Raw genomic sequence first — 17,163 nt, 5'->3', positions numbered from 1 at the left:
AAAATTGCCTTCTGGCAAGCTCTTATGAAAGTCAGCAGAATTTAGGGTCTATGGGTACTTCCAAAAAGTGTTGCCCAGTGTGCTGATTCTTCCAATCCTGTACTGCCACATCTTGGCAAATACTACAGCGTAGTTGCATACCATCAGTACAACAATGTGCAGCATACTGAAAATTGAAAATGTGGAGGAGTATAAAATAAACAGAATTTGGTATAAGAAAAAAGGAAAAAAATAAAGAACACAGGTAACTAAATTAAAAAATAAAGGTAACAGGCAGGAAGCTGAGCTCATAATTCACACTCCTCATTATATGTTTCCACTTCTGGCACATATATGTGGCCACTTATTTTCCAGTCGGTCACATAAGGTATTGCACAATTCAGAAATCTTGACCCAGCTGTTAGGCTCAGCTGGTGACAAAAATATATGGATGGCAGGAAAGCCCTGGTCAAGGAGAAGCAGGAAACTGGAGAAACCTAAGTAATCAGTTATTTTTAAATGAGAGTGGCTACTATTCAGGCTGTAGTTTTTTGAGATAAAGGAGCCATGCATCACAGAAAGACTTTGATTTTCTGCAGGGGAAGGTTATTATTTTTTTCTTTCTTTTTCTTTCTTTTTTTCTTTGTGTGTGTGTGCGCATTTGCAGCTTATAGCTAAGAGGTTGGAGCTAGAAGCTAATCAGCCATTCTGTCTCCTATCTGCTGATCTGCTGGCATTGGGGGAAGGGGAATGTGGGCAAACAGGAATTAAATTCCACCAGCAGGCGACGGGAAGGTATTCCTTGATAAGCAGCATCCAGGATGATGAGTCGTAAAGCAAAGCCCCTGTGAGGAAGCAGTGGAATAGGCAGGAAAAGCTTTAGCCATCTGTCTTAACGCAGCCTTGCTCAATGCTCACCAGAGCAGAGGTCACCACCAACAATAATAACCCTCGAGAAGCCAGACGTATGCTTTCCATTCAACAATAATCTACAAAGCGTCTTAGGGTGAAATCCTGGCTCCTCTGAAGTCAATGGGAGCTTTGCCAACAACTTCAGTGGAGCCAGGTTTTCATCCCAGATAATTTTAAAGCAACCCCCAGGCTTAAAGATAAAACAATGGCATCCTGGGAGTGGGTGCAGGCCGGAGCCAGCTGAGGGCAGATGGGGCTCTACTAGCTCTGCTCCTCTGAAAAGCTATCAATCTTACTGACAGGATGCATCCAGAGTCCTGGAGCAATACCAGGACTGTAAATAAAGGGGTAAAGTGCACAGGTAGGTAAGCACCACTATCTTTTAACTGCTGGCACTACTAGGGTGAAGGACCCAAGTGAACCATGATATTCCTACCTTTATATCCTCCTCACTTCTGAGATAAAGCATGTAAAGTGACTTATGTTGTATTATATCATAATGTTTCCCTCCCTTCTGTGTTCCAGCAGTTCTCATGCTGGCTTTGAAGGGTGTCACCGGGTCAGCTGCAATGCCTGAGGCAGCAGCCAGGAACATCACCAGCAGACCATACCAATGAGGACATTGCAAATTCGGCCCTAGACACTGTTCCTTGGCCTTAAGCACCAAAGGTGGCTGTGGAAAACTGTTATGTGTTTTTGTTGACAGGTTGGTGTAAGGGAAACACTGGGGCCTTCCATCTGGCAGCGGCATGACTAGACCCAGCAGATCTGTGAAACACCTCCCCAGGAGAGATACCTCACCCTGCAGCAGAGGCTACAATGTGGGCAGCTGCAACCACGTTTTGAAGCTCTGCAATGAGAAACATAGATTCTGTGGAGTTTGAGAGGCAAGACATCAGGTTTTGAGCTGTCACAGCATATTCACTCTCATGCATCAGCTGAGCTACACTACCTGACCATGTTGTGTGCCACTTATATGACAAATGCTGCATAAAATCTGTGACTTTAACCCTATTTCTAAGAGCTTGGGCTCAGTATGTTTCCTTGGCACTGCTGAGGGACTGGGAGCACACCAGAGCTTTCTGCTTTTATTGCCAGAGGGAAGAGAAATGGAAAGTAAAAGCTGGAGGTGGAGAGGTGAGATATGAGCTGTGAGCAGGGAAGGAGCTATGAAAGGAACACACCTTCTTACCCCAGCATTATCACCCGACCCACCTGCTGATTTACCTCCCTGCTGGGTGCTCATAACCACATCCCAGGAGTAGCACCCCCCTCAGGGTAGCTGAACCTCGACTTTGTTTTCTAGGGACTAGTGATCAGCCAACTACTGGCTGGGGGGTGGGAGGGGAAGAAAGAAAGACAGGAAAAGAGCTTTTGCCTTTGCTTTTAAGCCCATCTCCCTTACAGGTTGCGATTCAGCCATCTGGATTCATCAACAAAGTCATCTGTTGACTTAACAGTGTTTGTGCATTTAAATTGCTATCTACGGTGTGCATGTGCACAGTCTCTGCTATGTCCACCCCAGCACAGCCCTGCAGGCAGAATGGCTGCACCCAAGTGCTGCTTTTACACTGACATTTTCAGGTGGGTAAAGGCTTTGGTTTCTTGCTGCCATGTGCTCACTGCTCATAGTAGAACTGCTGTGTCCCTCACTGTCTTTAATACATAAAACTTAATGTCCCATGGGGAAACCAGTATGGGCCCATCTCATCTGGATTAAAGATGTCTTTTGGTTCAGTGTCTTTCATAAGGCAAGGGAGAACTTACATTACCCAGAGCTCAGTGGCGGATCCGTGTGTGTCTTTTCCACCAGGCTGTCACTTGGACTGTTTCACATTAGGAGCCTTCAGTCTCGCTCTGGCTGTCAATTTGTACTATTCAGCTCTGAAATATAGCGCTCACATGCCAAGTTTCCACTTTTCTTCACCAGCCAGGATCCACTGACAGCCACTAGATAGGGCCAAACTTTGGCAAACTTGGAGGACAGTTCTCTTGCCTCTTTGCTGCCTGTCTCCCCAAATCTGCCTCCTGAACCACTCAGTTTCATGCTTGCAGTCTCTGTGTTGTGCCTGACTGGGGCACAGCCAGGATCATAGCAAGGAGAGCCCAAGCTTCAGTGTTTTTATCTTCTCAGTATTTTGATTAGCCCATGGAATATTTGGGTTAAAAATACCCAACATATATTTTTAAAACTATGTGACAGTCCCACAGGCTGTTACGGATTTACATAGTGTTGAATATCTTTGTATAATTTGCTGCACAACCAAGAGCATCAGCGCAATATCATACCGGTGTTTCCTGACAAGTGATTTTGGATGGAGGGTTTGTACTTCTCTGTAACACCCAGGGCAGCCCTGCAGGAGTCCCTGCCATGCACCATCATCTGCAATGATTGCTCCTACTGCAGCACTACCATGGAACAGATTTGCAGGCAAAAAACTCTTACACCTGAAGCGTTTGGTTCTGCAGCTTTTGGTTGCATCTTTCATGATACTTCAGTGCAGTTATTTTAACCAAATTCCTGCCTGCTGGTTAATTATTTACAGTGGAAGAGAAACCTATCTGACTGGAAGAGTATGAGACATCATTCCAACTCATTTGTGGCTACAGCCCTCAGACACACCAAAACGTGCAAGAAAGCTCCCATGAGCTCTGACTTTTCTTGTGCCCCACATCTGCCAGCTTCCTAGGTTGGGCATACCATAGGCAGAGGCTCCCATTGTGTGCCTCATCCTCTGCTGGCACCACACACTGCAGGCACAGGAACCCTGCTGAGGACATTAGTCTCAGTCTGAAAATATTTCAGATGGGGAAGGCTTTTTATCCAATTTGCCCATTTAGATATTTTTATATCATCTCAGCCTCCCAGCTGTCACACACCTGCACAGGCCCCAACTGCCTTACTTTTATACATAACTTTCCCAGTTGTGGACAACCAATGACAGAGACGCCAAAACTCCGGTTTCATGTTAGATGACTTTAGGTTTCAAGTTTATTTGAGCTAGCTATCTTTGTATTTGTTACACTGAGCTGCATTTCCATAACACTGGCTCCACCAGCCTGGATGCAAAGACATTGACTTACAGCAAGTGAAAATCCAACCCTCGTTCATCACATACTTTTAAATTCAGATTAATTTTAAATTTGTCCCCCACCCCATCCAAGAGAGAAAGCTTTTTCCACTTTATGTAGTCAGCAACCAAGAGGAAGGGAAACGACAGTGAGGAGCGTAAAATCCCAGGGGCCCGAGTCGGCCCGTGCCCTCTGGCCTGCCGGGGACACACAGCCCAGCTGAAGGGGAAACAGCACCATCACAGCTCCGTTCCTGCCGAGCAGCGGTGGAAGTCATTACGCAAGGTGCAGCCTCCTGTCAGCGGGATCGGGGGCCCAAACCAGGGTTGCAGAAGGGCACGGCGGCACAAGGAGCAGAGGAGCTGGGCAGAGAGGGGGCGATGCTAGGCTGCAGCAGGAGCTGCAGAGTGGGAGAAAGAAGAGGGGGAGCGAAAGAATGGGGGAGGACAGCAGGGGAGGGAGGCAGGACAGTATAAAAGCATCCGACACGCACCTCTCTCGGCACAGAGAGGGGGGGAGAAAGTTCGTCTGGAAGCAGCAGCAGCCCGGAGGAGAGCCAGCCGCTTGCAAACACACACACGGTGGCAGGAGTGAGCACGGAGCTGCCCCTGCCAACCCTAGGGCCACTGGAGGAAAGAGAGAGGAGAGATGGAGCCAGGTATCCAGCTCCAACGGAGGGCTGGCAGCTAAAGCTTTTAGCAGCCCTTCGGCCCTCCTCTTCCCCACCGCCGAGCCGGGGACCGGAGAGGAGGAGGAGTAAGGAAAGACGGGGAGGAAGCAGCGATCTGCCCCTTTTCGTCCACGGGGACCGCGCAGCCACACCGTCGAGGGCTGGGAGCCGGCGGGAGTCGGGGCGCTGCCCTGCTCTCTCACACCCCCCGCCGCGAGGGGACGGGACTGGTCGGGACCTGGCGGGACGGGCAGCCCAGAGCAACGCCTCGGCGGGACGCCGTGAGGGGAGGGGGGAGCCGCGGGGCGGGCGAGGACACGGCGGAGCAGGGGGAAGCTTATTCAGGAGCACACCCCCAACCCTTCGCGAGAAGGGAGGCGATAGCACCAAGCTCTCTCCTCCCCTCGGAGCGTCCCGGCTTCCCCGCCATGTGAGAGTCGTCCCCAGCTTCCCCACTCCCCCGCCTTCTCCCTCTCTCCCTCCTCCTTCACTTTCACACACGCTCTCGGCTCCCCCCCGTCCTCGCAGCGTTTCCCCGTCGGCAGCCGTGCCGCGCTGCTCTCCGCCGGCCAGCGGCTCCCCGAGGCGGTGGGGCCTCAGCCCGCCCGCTCCCTCCATCGGAAGGTCCACGGTGACTCTGGGTTGCAGGGCTGCCCGCAGAGACGCCGCCGGTCCGCGGCCCCATCGCGGCTACCTGCCGCCCCCCGCCGCAGCCGGGCGGTGCTGGGATTTTCGCTGCCGCCGCCGCCGCCGCGGCGTCCCGCCCCGACGTGGCTCCGCCGTGGTGTAGCGGACCCCGCTGCTTCTGCTGCCGCCGCTGCCCCGCGCCCGCCGCCCGTCCCGCTGACACCGAGAGCAGCGCGGTTCCCACAGCCCGTCCTGCGGCTGCCGCGGCTGGCCCCGGGGCCGGAGCTGCTCCGGCGGCAGCGGCGGCCCCGGCGGCGGCCGCCGCGGCTCTTTCTCCTCCTCCGCCTCCTCCACGGCTGCCGCAGCGGGGCCCTAAAGCCGCCCGGCTCAAGAGGATGGTGCGGCTGGCGGCCGAGCTGCTGCTGCTGCTGGGGCTCCTCCTGCTCACTTTGCACATCACAGTGATGCGCGGCGGCGGCGAGCCGCAGGCCGGCAACCACAGCCAGCGGCAGGTGAGTGCTGCCCCGCCTCCCCTCCCGCCTCCTTCCACGCCCGCGCGCGACCAACGGCCGGCCAACGGCCGCCACCTGCTAGCCCTGAGGGCTGTGGTGGGACGCGGCGGGGCCAAGCACCGGGGAGGGACGACGGGCCGGGCCGGGCCGGGCCGGGCTGGCGAGAGCAGGTCCCGCGTCCGCGGCACCAGCAGACGCTGCCACTAGGTACTGACCCCCTTGAGGGCTTGTCTCGCGTGGCTGTGCAGAGGGGTGGCATCTTCCCCTTCCACTTGCTTTTACGCTCTTTCGGGAGACAGAGGTGGGAAAGAGCAGGGATGCTCTTTTGAGCATCTCACCGCGTTTTGACGCCGTGTCGGAGAGGTCAGAGCGGCTTCCGTGTGCATGACAAGTGCAGCACGGACAGGTGGCAGGGATGTTGGTCATCTCACCTGGGGAGCACGTGTGGGGCCAAGGATGGGATGGAGGCAGGCTGCGCCGTGCCTGACATGGTAAGCCCCACCCAGGGCCTCCCTTGTTCCCCAGGGCAAGAGGGGAGGAAATGGGACTATGGTGTTGGGAAATGTGGGAACAAAATTCATAGCTTTCCTTGGAAAATGTCAAGAGATGGGTAGATCCTGATTCAACCCTGAGATAGCCAAGAAACTCAGGATAATATGTGTCTGTGACCATGAAGGACAGGGCTTCTGACCCAGCCAATCTCCTCCAGTCTTCTGATCCCATGAAACTAAAGGTGAATTATGTCTGGTAGAGGTCAAGGGTTTTTTGTTGTTGTTTCCTGATTTTTGCAGGTGATTTAAAAAACAAAACAAAACAACAACCAGCATCACATATTGCCATTCCTTTCAGATAGTTGGAGACACTGATAAAAGCTGCAAACCCATCAAAATCCCCAGGCAAAGCTTGTAAATCTCTGGTCAGTTGCATATACCCTGACCAACTTTTCCCCCCTGTATCCAAACATTAAAGAATCAACCACTGCATCATCCAAAGGCCTGACAGAAAATGAATAGTTGTTATCACTGTAAATTTATGTAAACCCCTTTGCCATCACAGAAAGAGTTCCAGCAGAGCGTGAGGGAGAGTAAGGAGACTGCAGGCTCTAACAATCACTGTTTGGAGGGGTTCCCCAGCTGGCAGTCCACCAAATGAAACCACTAGCTACAGGAGGGAACCCAGATCTGCAGACTCAACATCCCAGTTGCAAACTGCAATCGTGTCCTTTTAACTCAGAAAACCGCCTGTTGAACTTGGTGGGAGTCCTGCTTGGGAGTGCTTGGACCTGGGCTTTGGGTGAGGCCCCAGGATGCTGCCTCTTTGAGCTGCAGTTTTATCACCAGCTCAACATTCCAGGATATTTTTTTTTTAATATCTTCAAGGTTTCTGGTAATAATGTTTTATAGATGATGCTTTCTTTCCTCATGGGCACTTGAAATGCCTTTCAAAATGATATTCCTTGGAAAAGTAAATTTGGAGAGGTTTTTTATGAGGTGTTTGCTATCATTAGAATGACCCTGAATTTGCCTTTTTTTGACAGCCTGTAACATAATGAGGGAAACATCTGGGCAAGTGGGAACTCTGGGTGATGCCATTTCCCTGAGGAGCTCTTTTTAGAGCACTATTGTAAAGTTAGGGTGAAAGGAGGAAAATAATCTTCAGGTAATTATCCTAGAGTAGTATCATTGTAGTTGGCTGTCTTGTGAAAAATGTATTGGTTGTTGACCTTTTCAAGTGTTTCCTTCTGTCCAGTGATTTTTTTTTTACAGATAACTCAGTGGCTTTAGGCATCATGATAGCTTTAGCACTTAATATTTTCAGCATGATTTGCCACATGTGGAAATGAAATTTTTATGTTCCTTCCAACTGAATTGATTCTGCAGTTATGTATTTGAGAGTGTGTCAGTACAAGACATTATGGGAGGAAGGTAAATTGATTAGAATAATCAGTTAAACAAATGGAAGTCTCATCAGTCTGGTGGGGCTTGGATTCGCTTGCTAGCCAGAACCTACTGTAACCTGCTTTAGAAACTTGTACTCTGACAGGCAGATGCTTCCATCCAGAGCACTGCAGTTCTCAATGGAATTTGCACTGGGATATTCAGATTTGGAGGCTTCTTGGAATGTTACTGTGTCACATAGCGAAGTGAAACGCAAAATTCTAGTGCTGGGTTCCCAGGTAGATAGTCAATAAGGAAAGTAAAACTGCACAAACCCAAATTTGTTGGTATAAGCAGACAGAAATGCCTCAGGTTGGCCATTGCATAGACTGGGAAAAACAAAAAACACCTATTGCTCTTCTTCTGTCTTGGTAGGTCTATGGGGAGAAAAAGATTGTGAGAAGTGATTAGGTCAGTGTTTGACTTGGTGAAATTTCACGTGATGAAGTCTGTTGCACACATTTTGGCAGATCCAGAAAAGAGTGATCTTTGCAGCAACTGTTTATAGATGTACTCTGACAGGGCAAAATTGTTTCAGAACAAACTGGCTATTATCAAATGTAGGAGACGGTAGTTTAGGACTTACATGATCTGTTTGAACAAATAAAAGTGGCCAGAATTTGGGTCTGTGTGAGAGAGTATCTGATGTATTAGTCTGAAAAAAAAAGCCCCACCCACCCCAACTCCAAGAACTTAGCACAACCTAGAGCCTGTTTATATAAAATGGCTTCAGTAGGACTCCTTAGTAATCCTAAAATATTGTTGGAGATTGAAGTAGTCTAAAATAGAGACTTTTGTGCATTTGAAGTCTGAGTCAATTGTGTTAACCTCTGCAGTTAATTAGACTGACAGATGAAAGAAATCCAGGAAAAAGTTGGTCCTAAAATTAAACAAGTTATTTCTTTCTGCCTCTTATTTTTACTTGTGGTGCCCTTCTCTTTACTGTGCATGTCACTAAGATTGCCCAGATGTCTGGGACTGTGGTGGTGTGCTGCTGTGACTGGCTGTAGCAGAGCAGCAGTGAGGAGAAAATCCTGAGGTACTATGCTTGGTCATCTTAGGGATGGGTGAGATGTGGACAGAGGCTTCCTTTGTTCATTGATGCAGAAACAGGCACTGGACCTCTGTGTTGCTTCAGTTTCATGCTGCTGGTGGAATTGGCTTGAGGTGAACTAATGCGAAATGGGAAATCCATATAGGAGTTGGAAACCATCTTGCATCTTTGAGAAGGAATCAGCCTTTTGTTTCTCAGTGATATTTTATTCCCTCTCCCCCTCTGTACCAAAGAAAATAAGGAGAACTGGGGAGGGGAAAGATTTTGGGATTTAATGGTGAGGAGACTGTTTAATTAGCGTGCAGAATCTACTTTTGAGTGTATTCATTAAATGAACAAGTACAAACTTCTGCTTCTGAATAGGAGAAAGTGAGGCTATATTAAGAGATGGAAAAATGCTGCTTGGGTATGTTTTTATCCTTTTACATAGTTATAAAATGAAGGGAAGGCTTGAGCATAAGTTTTGTAAGATGTGCTGTAATGCTTTATGATACTTTAAAATACATGCTTTCACTCTGACAGAAAATATTTCATCAAGAACTTTCTTGCCATCCCTTCTAATTTTTTCTGTAGCAAGCCTTGCACACAAGAAAAACAGTGTTACCATACCAAGACAAATGACCTTGTGAAATGTAGTACCAGAGCCACCAACAATATATGCCATGGCACATGAAGTCAGATTCTCCACTGTGGTACTTGCAGCAGTATTACATTAGCATGAAGCTGGAGCCGTATAAGAGAGCATAATTTGACAAGCAGCACAATGCTGTAAACAGCTTTTTCCCTTGTAATCTTGTTTGCTCCTGTCCTTGCCTTCCTCAGTAAGTCTGCAAGCAATTGCAGCACCTCAGAAACGTGGGCACCTCTCTGGGCCCTGCCAGAAGAAACATGTTCTGCAGCTTCTAAATGGTCACATGAGAGTCGCTCTCCAGGCCATGAGGAGTCCTTTACAAGGCTGAACTCTGCATTTCCTTCTAAGATGCACAGCACAACATGGTGTGAAGTTCATAGATGATGTGCTGCCTGTTACCTTTGCTGGACTATGCTTCAGTCATTTTGAGGTTGGTGCCTTTGTACTGCCCCTTGTACCAGCTTCAGGCAAATTACACAATGATCTCCAGATCAGATATAGAGGCTTTCTCAGTTTGACTGGGACTCAAGCTCTGATTAATTTGGGAGAATTTTAGACTGAGTTTTTTGTAAAGCTTATATGAGCTCTGTGACTTTGCATTTGGTTATCTCTAATAGGAGCTGATAGTCTTGATAATCATTGAAAAACATTTTCCTTCATAAGATGTCAATAAGTGGATATGCATCGTGTATTTAATATGAGCACTAAATCCTTCTCTGCCTTAAGAACAGTTTATATATTACACAAATAAGTTTCAGAGCAGGTGGCTTGTTAATGAAGCAGGCTGGCTCTCAGAAAAAGACGCAATCTCTTCTGATGAGGTTGTTACTCATCATAGAGAATGTTGTTTTGTGCTTTTTGATAGTGACAGTAAAACCTGCCTGTTGCCAGCAGGCATTGTGGTATAGGTTCTTGGCTATAGCTCACCCTTACTATGAGCATATGTTCTTCCAGTTACACACTAAGCTTTACAAATGACTTTGACCACGTGCACTTCATTCTCTCATCTCTCAAGGGAGAGAATTGTGTGCTCTTTAGTGGTTTTGCTGGTGGGCTGTGGCTTGTTCCAGGATCTAGGGGGAAGGAAGGGTGATTAGCTTTACATGTCCTGCTGCTGCATTCATGGAAGCAAAGGATAAAATGGGAAACAAGACTGCTGCTCTGAGCAGAGGAGCATTTGCTATTGTCCTTTGTTCCAGGAAAAGTCCACAAAGTATGAATTAATCTCATACCTGTCACTTCATTTCCTAGCAAAGTAAAGCATCCCCAGTAGAAAAGAGCTGCCATATCTTTAGGGTAGGATGTGGTACGCTCTTTAGTATCTAAGATTACTGAAATAATTCAGAACAGGGATCCAGGAATAGTTTATTTAGTTATGGCTGCAAGGAGCAATGTTAAGCAGGTATGAATGTCACTTCCTGCATTAGATTTGACTAAGAAGTTGGGGTGAGGCATATTTTGCCGAATTTCTCTTCAGTTCAATAGCTAACAGTTACTGTACTGATCATTTTGGGTCATTGCAGATAAATACCTGCCATTAAAGTGCAGTGTATGTTTCAATTTTGTCTCTGTAACTATAGCTTGAAGTGGTTTTTATCTAGTGCTTTATACAGAAGAGTCTTTTGGAGTTGTAGGATCATTTTCCAGCTATTTCTAGTATTGGGATATTTGTGTGGAAAAACAAAACAAAAAAGTAGATTCTATGCAGCTCTGAATTAATTCTGAGCCATCATGGTGTCTTCTATGCCCATTTCTTTTTTCAGTCCATCCTTAGCTGTGTTCCAGGCTGTGTGCGGGAGAAGAGTAGTTAAAAGGAAGCCTGCTAAGATGGGGTTCTGAGCCCTGTGGTGTTTGGATGACTGACTCATGGTAGTGGAAGGAGTGGTAGGTTTGAATCCAGTTCCTGAGAAGGTCCAGAGCTGTTAATGATCACCTTTGGAGTGGAGAGACTAAGCATAGATACACAGAGATCCTAGAAGGAGCTGGGTTGGTACTTTCCATGTTGGTCCATCTAACATGGACAGATAGCACTAGTTCTGGAGTAACTTTTATTTTGTAGCCTTCGTTGATCATGTAGAGAAGTTTGTTCCACACAGGAAAAACAGACCTGGTCCATCACAGCTGTAATGGCAGTGTAACAGCAATACAACCATACTGTATTGACCCTTCACTGTCATCTGATTGGCACATAAATCTCTCCATCACTCCTCCAGCTTCAGCTGTCAGCACTTAGATTCTGTCACATTCCCCTGCTCTGTCCTTTCTTAATGCTAGCTGTCCACAGAAGCAGGAGGCCTAGAGGTGAAGCCCTGCTGTTGATCTTTATGACCTTAGCAATTTCATCATCATTTTATTGACTGGAGCTGGTCAACGTGTGCTCCCTTGTGATTTTTAATATAGATGTTATGACCTGCTAGTACATAACCAAACCCTAGTACTTAAAGCTTCAGCATATTATGCTTTTCCACACCTTGCTGGGCTGTGGAATTCTTTTGCTGGGGAGGCATTTGTTTAAGCAATCCAGGTGACGTTAAGTGTTAGCTGGAAACCATGTTTTGAATTCAGCAGTCCTTCTTTTGTCTCTAGTTATATCTACTGTATCTGGATATTAATAATCAGTGCTGTATTGTTCCAACATGGTGGGAAAAGTCTTCAAAGAAAAGAATAAACAATGAAAGAAATATCGATTAGTGAAAACTCCTGCTGTGCTGTGTTGCAGCAGCTGAAACCTTTACAGAAAGGAAAGTGCAGATGGTGGTGTTAGTAATGACACAGACTGTTCTGCCTTTGCCTGCCAGCCTAATACCTGCCTATACCAGTTGTGTTTGAAAAGCTTCCTGAAATGATACGGCAGAGATAGACAGGACCTGTGAAAACTCTGCCATTGGTATGTTTTCCAGTGAGGAGAGAAGATTTGGGGGGCACTTCATTTTTTGATGCACAGATTTGTAAATATTCATGCTCAAGAATTTCTCTTTTCTCCTTCACTATGTAAAAGTGAATAGAATGCAAGTAAGCGTAGGAAATGATTTTGCCTTGCTTATGCTTGTATTCTTCATCATCTGAAAATCTTGAAATGCACTTGCACTTCAAACAGACAAGCAATTTAGGTGTTCCCTTACACAAATGTAAACTAAAATCTGAAGCAGTGTAGGAGGGGTTGTGCTTATATCCTGGCAGTGTGGTAACAGACATGATTTAGCAGCTTCGACAGGTTTTACTGTTGGAGCTGGTTTCTTTATTCTCTTCAGTGCATTTTGCCAACCTTCCCTGCTAACAAATGTGGTAGTACCCAGTTGTGTCTCTTATTAGGGTTCTTACCTTGCTGTCTGCTTTGAGGCTATGTGACTTAATGCTCTTTGACTTGAGGGAGTAACACTCCCTACAAAAGATAACTTTTTAAAGCATTATTTTTCAGTGGTATCAGACCTATGGCACTGACACTTTTTTTTTAACTTTCTTTTCCACCAATCTCAAGCCAAGCTCTTTGAGATTGAGATTCTGTTGTTGTGGCATTGCCTGCGTACAGCATGTAGTGTAGAAGGTCTCCAGGCGTGAATGGAGGCTGTAAGCACTGTCACAAATGCTTAGTGACTAAAAATACTGTGTGCTTTACTAAGTTGCAAAAGGAAGCATTAAATGATGCAGAGGTGGTTGCTGTTGCACTTTAATACTATTGTGCTTCCAGGATACTGATGTTACAAGTTTTGAAGCCAGAAAATGCCAGGCTGAATTCATAGTCCAGAGCACAGAGATGAATAACATTTCCAAGAAGTAGAGTAGTGATGTCATTGATCCATTAGTAAGAGCGGAATGTTTCCAGTGTTGCTATTTCCATGTACTTTTGATTTGAAATACCAGAAAAAGAAAGACAAACAGTGAAATGTAACATTCTTGTAATAAGTGATGGCTTGCCACAGCAGCCAGTTGTGTGGCAGTATAATACTGCTGGTGTGGGTGATACTGGTAAGCAATTCCTTTATCATTTTGCCCTTGCTTTTCAGTGCTTGGAGAGCTCATAGCAGTATGTCATATTTTTTCCTTCCATCCTTTTAGCAGTCAGCAGGACGAAAGCAGGCCTGGAGTTGTTAAACTCCAAGTTCATGTAGAGTAATGGCTATTTGGGTGCTTTTAATGTTATGGAGGCTCTCATCAAGATGAGAGAGGAAAATTGGAGATGAAATCTTTCTCTCACCTCTCTTGGTGGAGTCAGTTCATGTTGAAAAGCAGGAGAAGTTCAAATGTACCTTGGCTTTTCCACCTCCATGCTAGACCTACTTTCTCAGTGAGTTTATATTGACGCTGCTCCACTGACTTTCACAAAGCAAGATGAGTCAGTAACTCGTATCAGCTGCAGACACAGCTGAAATTCCTCTTTCACAGCTCAGTTTTTCTACAGAGCAGATATACACATAGCACACATAAAGTGCACCTCCATCCATGAAGGCAAGCTGGGCTTTGGTGTGTGGCTTTCTTCAGATTGCATGAATTAATTTCCATCCATTATGTTCCATTGTTAGTTTCATACACACTGAAAAGTCCTGGACTCTTGTGTTCCACAGTAACTTTTCTCCCTCAGGAAGATTAGTTTCCTCTTTGCCTACATGGCTGTTGAGATCAGTATTTCTGACAACGCAATTGTGTAGTGTCTATAAAAAACACCCAAATAATGTGACCTATCTTCTTCTGCCACTGTTTCCAGGTCCACTCTAAAAAATAATCAAAGAAAAGTGGATTTCTCCTTTCTAAGGAAGAGTCACTGAGTTGGTGTCCATGGGCCAAGTTTCAACTTCCAGAATGCTTCCTTTAGGTGTCTGGTGAACAATGAAACACTATCACTGAAACACTTTCTTGTACATGCCTGGGAAAGCTGAGCATGTACAGGAGGTGAAGTCCTTGCAGGAGGTGAGGTCTTCACCTGGAGAACTGTGCTGTGGGATGTGATGGGAAGAGGTGAGTGACAGCAGAGTATAGCATAACGGAAAGAGCAGTGAAGAGGACCTAGCAATAAGATGGTTATTTTTTGAAGCTAATGCTTCAAAGATTAGTCAATAGCTTGGTATCTTTCTCACCTTAGAAGTAACAGAACAGCAGCAGATTTTGCTTTAAGGAAACCATAACTGGAGTGGAACCAGCTGCCAAAGGTTACTATAGGTGTGACAAACACACCTTTTTTTTTTTCAATCTGCTACATATATCAGTGTAGGATTGTAAAAATCAGTATGGGCTTGATTTAGATGTAACTTTAGTACTCAGGTATTTACTAATGTCTTTTTGCAGGATTAATAGCTTAAACAGTACAAAACAAAACCTCCTCGAGATGTTGACATATAATTTATTAAAAATTAAAACCCATGGATTCTCTAACAACCCTGTATACTCGCCTATTGTGTATTATGAGTTGCTTAGGCACTATCTAATTTCATAGCAAGAAGTTGTTTAGTGTCTGTTTAGCAATGTAACAGCAACAAAGCTGTCCCTGTCTTTAATGTCTGCAGATACAACTCTCATCTGAAAGTGACTCTTGTAATAACCTCAGTGATCAGACTGGGTTTTTTTAAGATGCAGTGTACATGTTGACATTTTGTGCCACTGATTTTGAGGTTCTTTGGACTGAAGAAGTCTGTAAAGGTTCACAGCAAAGAGCAGACTATAACAAAGCAGTTAATGATTCTTGTGACGTGAATGCTGCCATCTCCGTTGATTTGACACTGCCGTTCTATCTTAAATATACCGCTTTTTATTAGTGTTGTTCTGGGTTTGCCTTTTGTTGTTTGGTTGGTTCTGTGGTGTTTTTTCTGAAACCAACTAGGTGTTAGGCATGGGTATGTATCTTAGCTAAACTATAACCTCGCCAGCTTGTGCCTTTTGCCCTGTGGAGTGACCAGAGTTTTTCAAAACACGTAACCACAGTGATATTTTTATAAAGGAATGTTCACCTCATGGGATTTTTTTTAAGGTGTTCTATTTTTTTTCCAAGTTACAGCTTCACTTTATTGTACATGATGTCCAATAAAAAAGATATATGTCAGTGATTGGACTTTGAAAAAGGGCCATGGTGCCTATTCCATTTAAAGGGAATGAAGTCAAGCAGTAAATTTGCTGGTCGCCCTTTTCATATTGACTGTATCTCGGCCAGCAGTTGGTCTTTGATGTTGTAACAATAGAGCAAAGGCAGAGGAGGAGGAGGATTAGGACCTTCATAATATAAAAACAATCCTGCATTCATCATGATTTTATAGAGCACAGTCCCTGTCTATTGGAGTTTTGCAGTATAGACTCAGTGGTGCAGCAATCTTAACGTTTGCAGGTGGTTTACAATTCATGTGTCGTTACTACTGTTATCTCTTCTTAACTTAGAGTCTGTTCAGGCACTCAGCATTTCACTTTTTCTGTCTTAGTCCTTCCTACAAGAGGAAAGCAGATACATGTCAGGATAGAGCTTCTGGAGTATCATTTTCCTTTACAGGGGTTGATTGTTGTGTTATTTATGAAAGGCTTGCTGCAGCTGGCCAATGGAGTACCTATTGCTCATCTTGTGCTTTAGAGCCTAAGCTTTTATTAGGAAAGAATAGAGGGGTTGATATGTCTATGTCTAACATTTGTGAAAATATATATCAAAAGGGAACCTAGGGCAGCCACACTGTGTCTGTTTCTTTAGGCAGGGTGGAACAATAGCACCAAAGGTTTTGAGTGAACTCTTTAGCCTTATAGAATGCTGAAGCTTTTGATGTGTATTTAAATGGTAGCAGCGCTGGCTCATGATCAAAACATGCAGAAGGAAAAGGGTCATCCATTTCATGAAAATGTGTAAGATAGCAAGTTGCTTTGTGTGCTATTGGGAGTAGATAGACATTGAGTTGTGAGAAGAGCTGGGAAAGCTGACAAATCTGTAATGCACTGTTGTAGCCGTATGCGTAACGTAGCAGATGCACAAGGCGGGATGAATGGAACATTCACGGGGATGTGACAATGGCAGCAAGCATGAGCCCAGTGCAGGTGGATCTGTATCAGAAGCCTGAAGGCAGCTCTTTAGGATACTGCCTGGGGATGCACCAGGTGAAATTGCTTTACTGCACCCAATGCCAGTGGCTTTTGCTTAAGGCATGATGCTCATGAAGTGTTCTGACAAGACAGAACACCTGGAAGCTTCTCCACCAGATTCCAAAGGCACCTGACCCAATGAAGGGAAGGTGGGAGACAAGATGCTGATCTGGGTAGTGCATTTGACAGTTCAGGACTTGATTTAGGGTTGGATCCTGTGCCTTCTAGGTGTTGAGATTAGACCTGTGGGTCCAGACTTATGAGCAAGTCACCGCTTGCCACCTGAGCTCCTTAGATGTTGTATCTCACCTTCATCCCACAACAAAATATGAGGTGATTGTATCTTTATCAGTAAGTCAGTGCTGAACATATACAAGCTGCCCAGGGCTCCTACCAGGATGACTGTATCCTGCCCTTGTACAAAGCACTCTATGCTATCACTCATTCTTCAATATACATCTACCATGATGGCTATTAAAACGGCAACATCTGGTACAGAAAATGCACACATGCTATTTCTGTGTTCTGCTATATGTCTTCCTCATCAGGCCCAAATACATCAGTGCCTTTGCTGTCTGTGCTTTCCCCCGTGTGCCAGCTGATGAAGACAAACTACATGAAGCTGAGCAGGTATAAGGTGGGAGTTCTGGCTAGTTGGAGGCATCACCTAGTATTTAAAGTTTGCTCTTGAGGGATCAATAGCTCTAAAAAAGCTGCTGAAAACC

The 17,163-nt window shown here is 45.7% G+C and overlaps 2 protein-coding genes across 9 annotated transcripts in view; both read left to right on the top strand.

Moving 5' to 3' along the window:
- Positions 1–1,905, top strand: part of SPTLC3 (serine palmitoyltransferase long chain base subunit 3) — a 112,028-nt gene extending 110,123 nt beyond the window's left edge. For all 7 annotated transcript variants that reach the window (XM_068153159.1, XM_068153158.1, XM_068153157.1 and 4 more), the window contains one exon: positions 1,598–1,905. The gene's annotated coding sequence lies outside the window, so the exon portion shown is untranslated. The remainder of the gene's footprint in view (positions 1–1,597) is intronic.
- A 3,717-nt stretch (positions 1,906–5,622) lies between these two features.
- ISM1 (isthmin 1) overlaps positions 5,623–17,163 on the top strand; it is a 46,765-nt gene continuing 35,224 nt past the window's right edge. For both annotated transcript variants that reach the window (XR_010989130.1, XM_068153160.1), the window contains exon 1: positions 5,623–5,772. Coding sequence is in view for 1 of the 2 variants with exons in the window: in XM_068153160.1 (XP_068009261.1) it covers positions 5,656–5,772 (117 nt within the window). In the remaining variant the exon portion in view is untranslated. The remainder of the gene's footprint in view (positions 5,773–17,163) is intronic.

The sequence above is a fragment of the Melanerpes formicivorus genome, unplaced genomic scaffold, assembly GCF_026170545.1.
Source record: "Melanerpes formicivorus ecotype bairdi unplaced genomic scaffold, bMelFor1.0.p_v2 SCAF_25, whole genome shotgun sequence".
Classification (NCBI taxonomy): domain Eukaryota; kingdom Metazoa; phylum Chordata; class Aves; order Piciformes; family Picidae; genus Melanerpes; species Melanerpes formicivorus.
The sequence above is the reverse complement of the archived record's forward strand: the minus strand, read 5'-3'. Positions and strand labels throughout refer to the sequence as shown.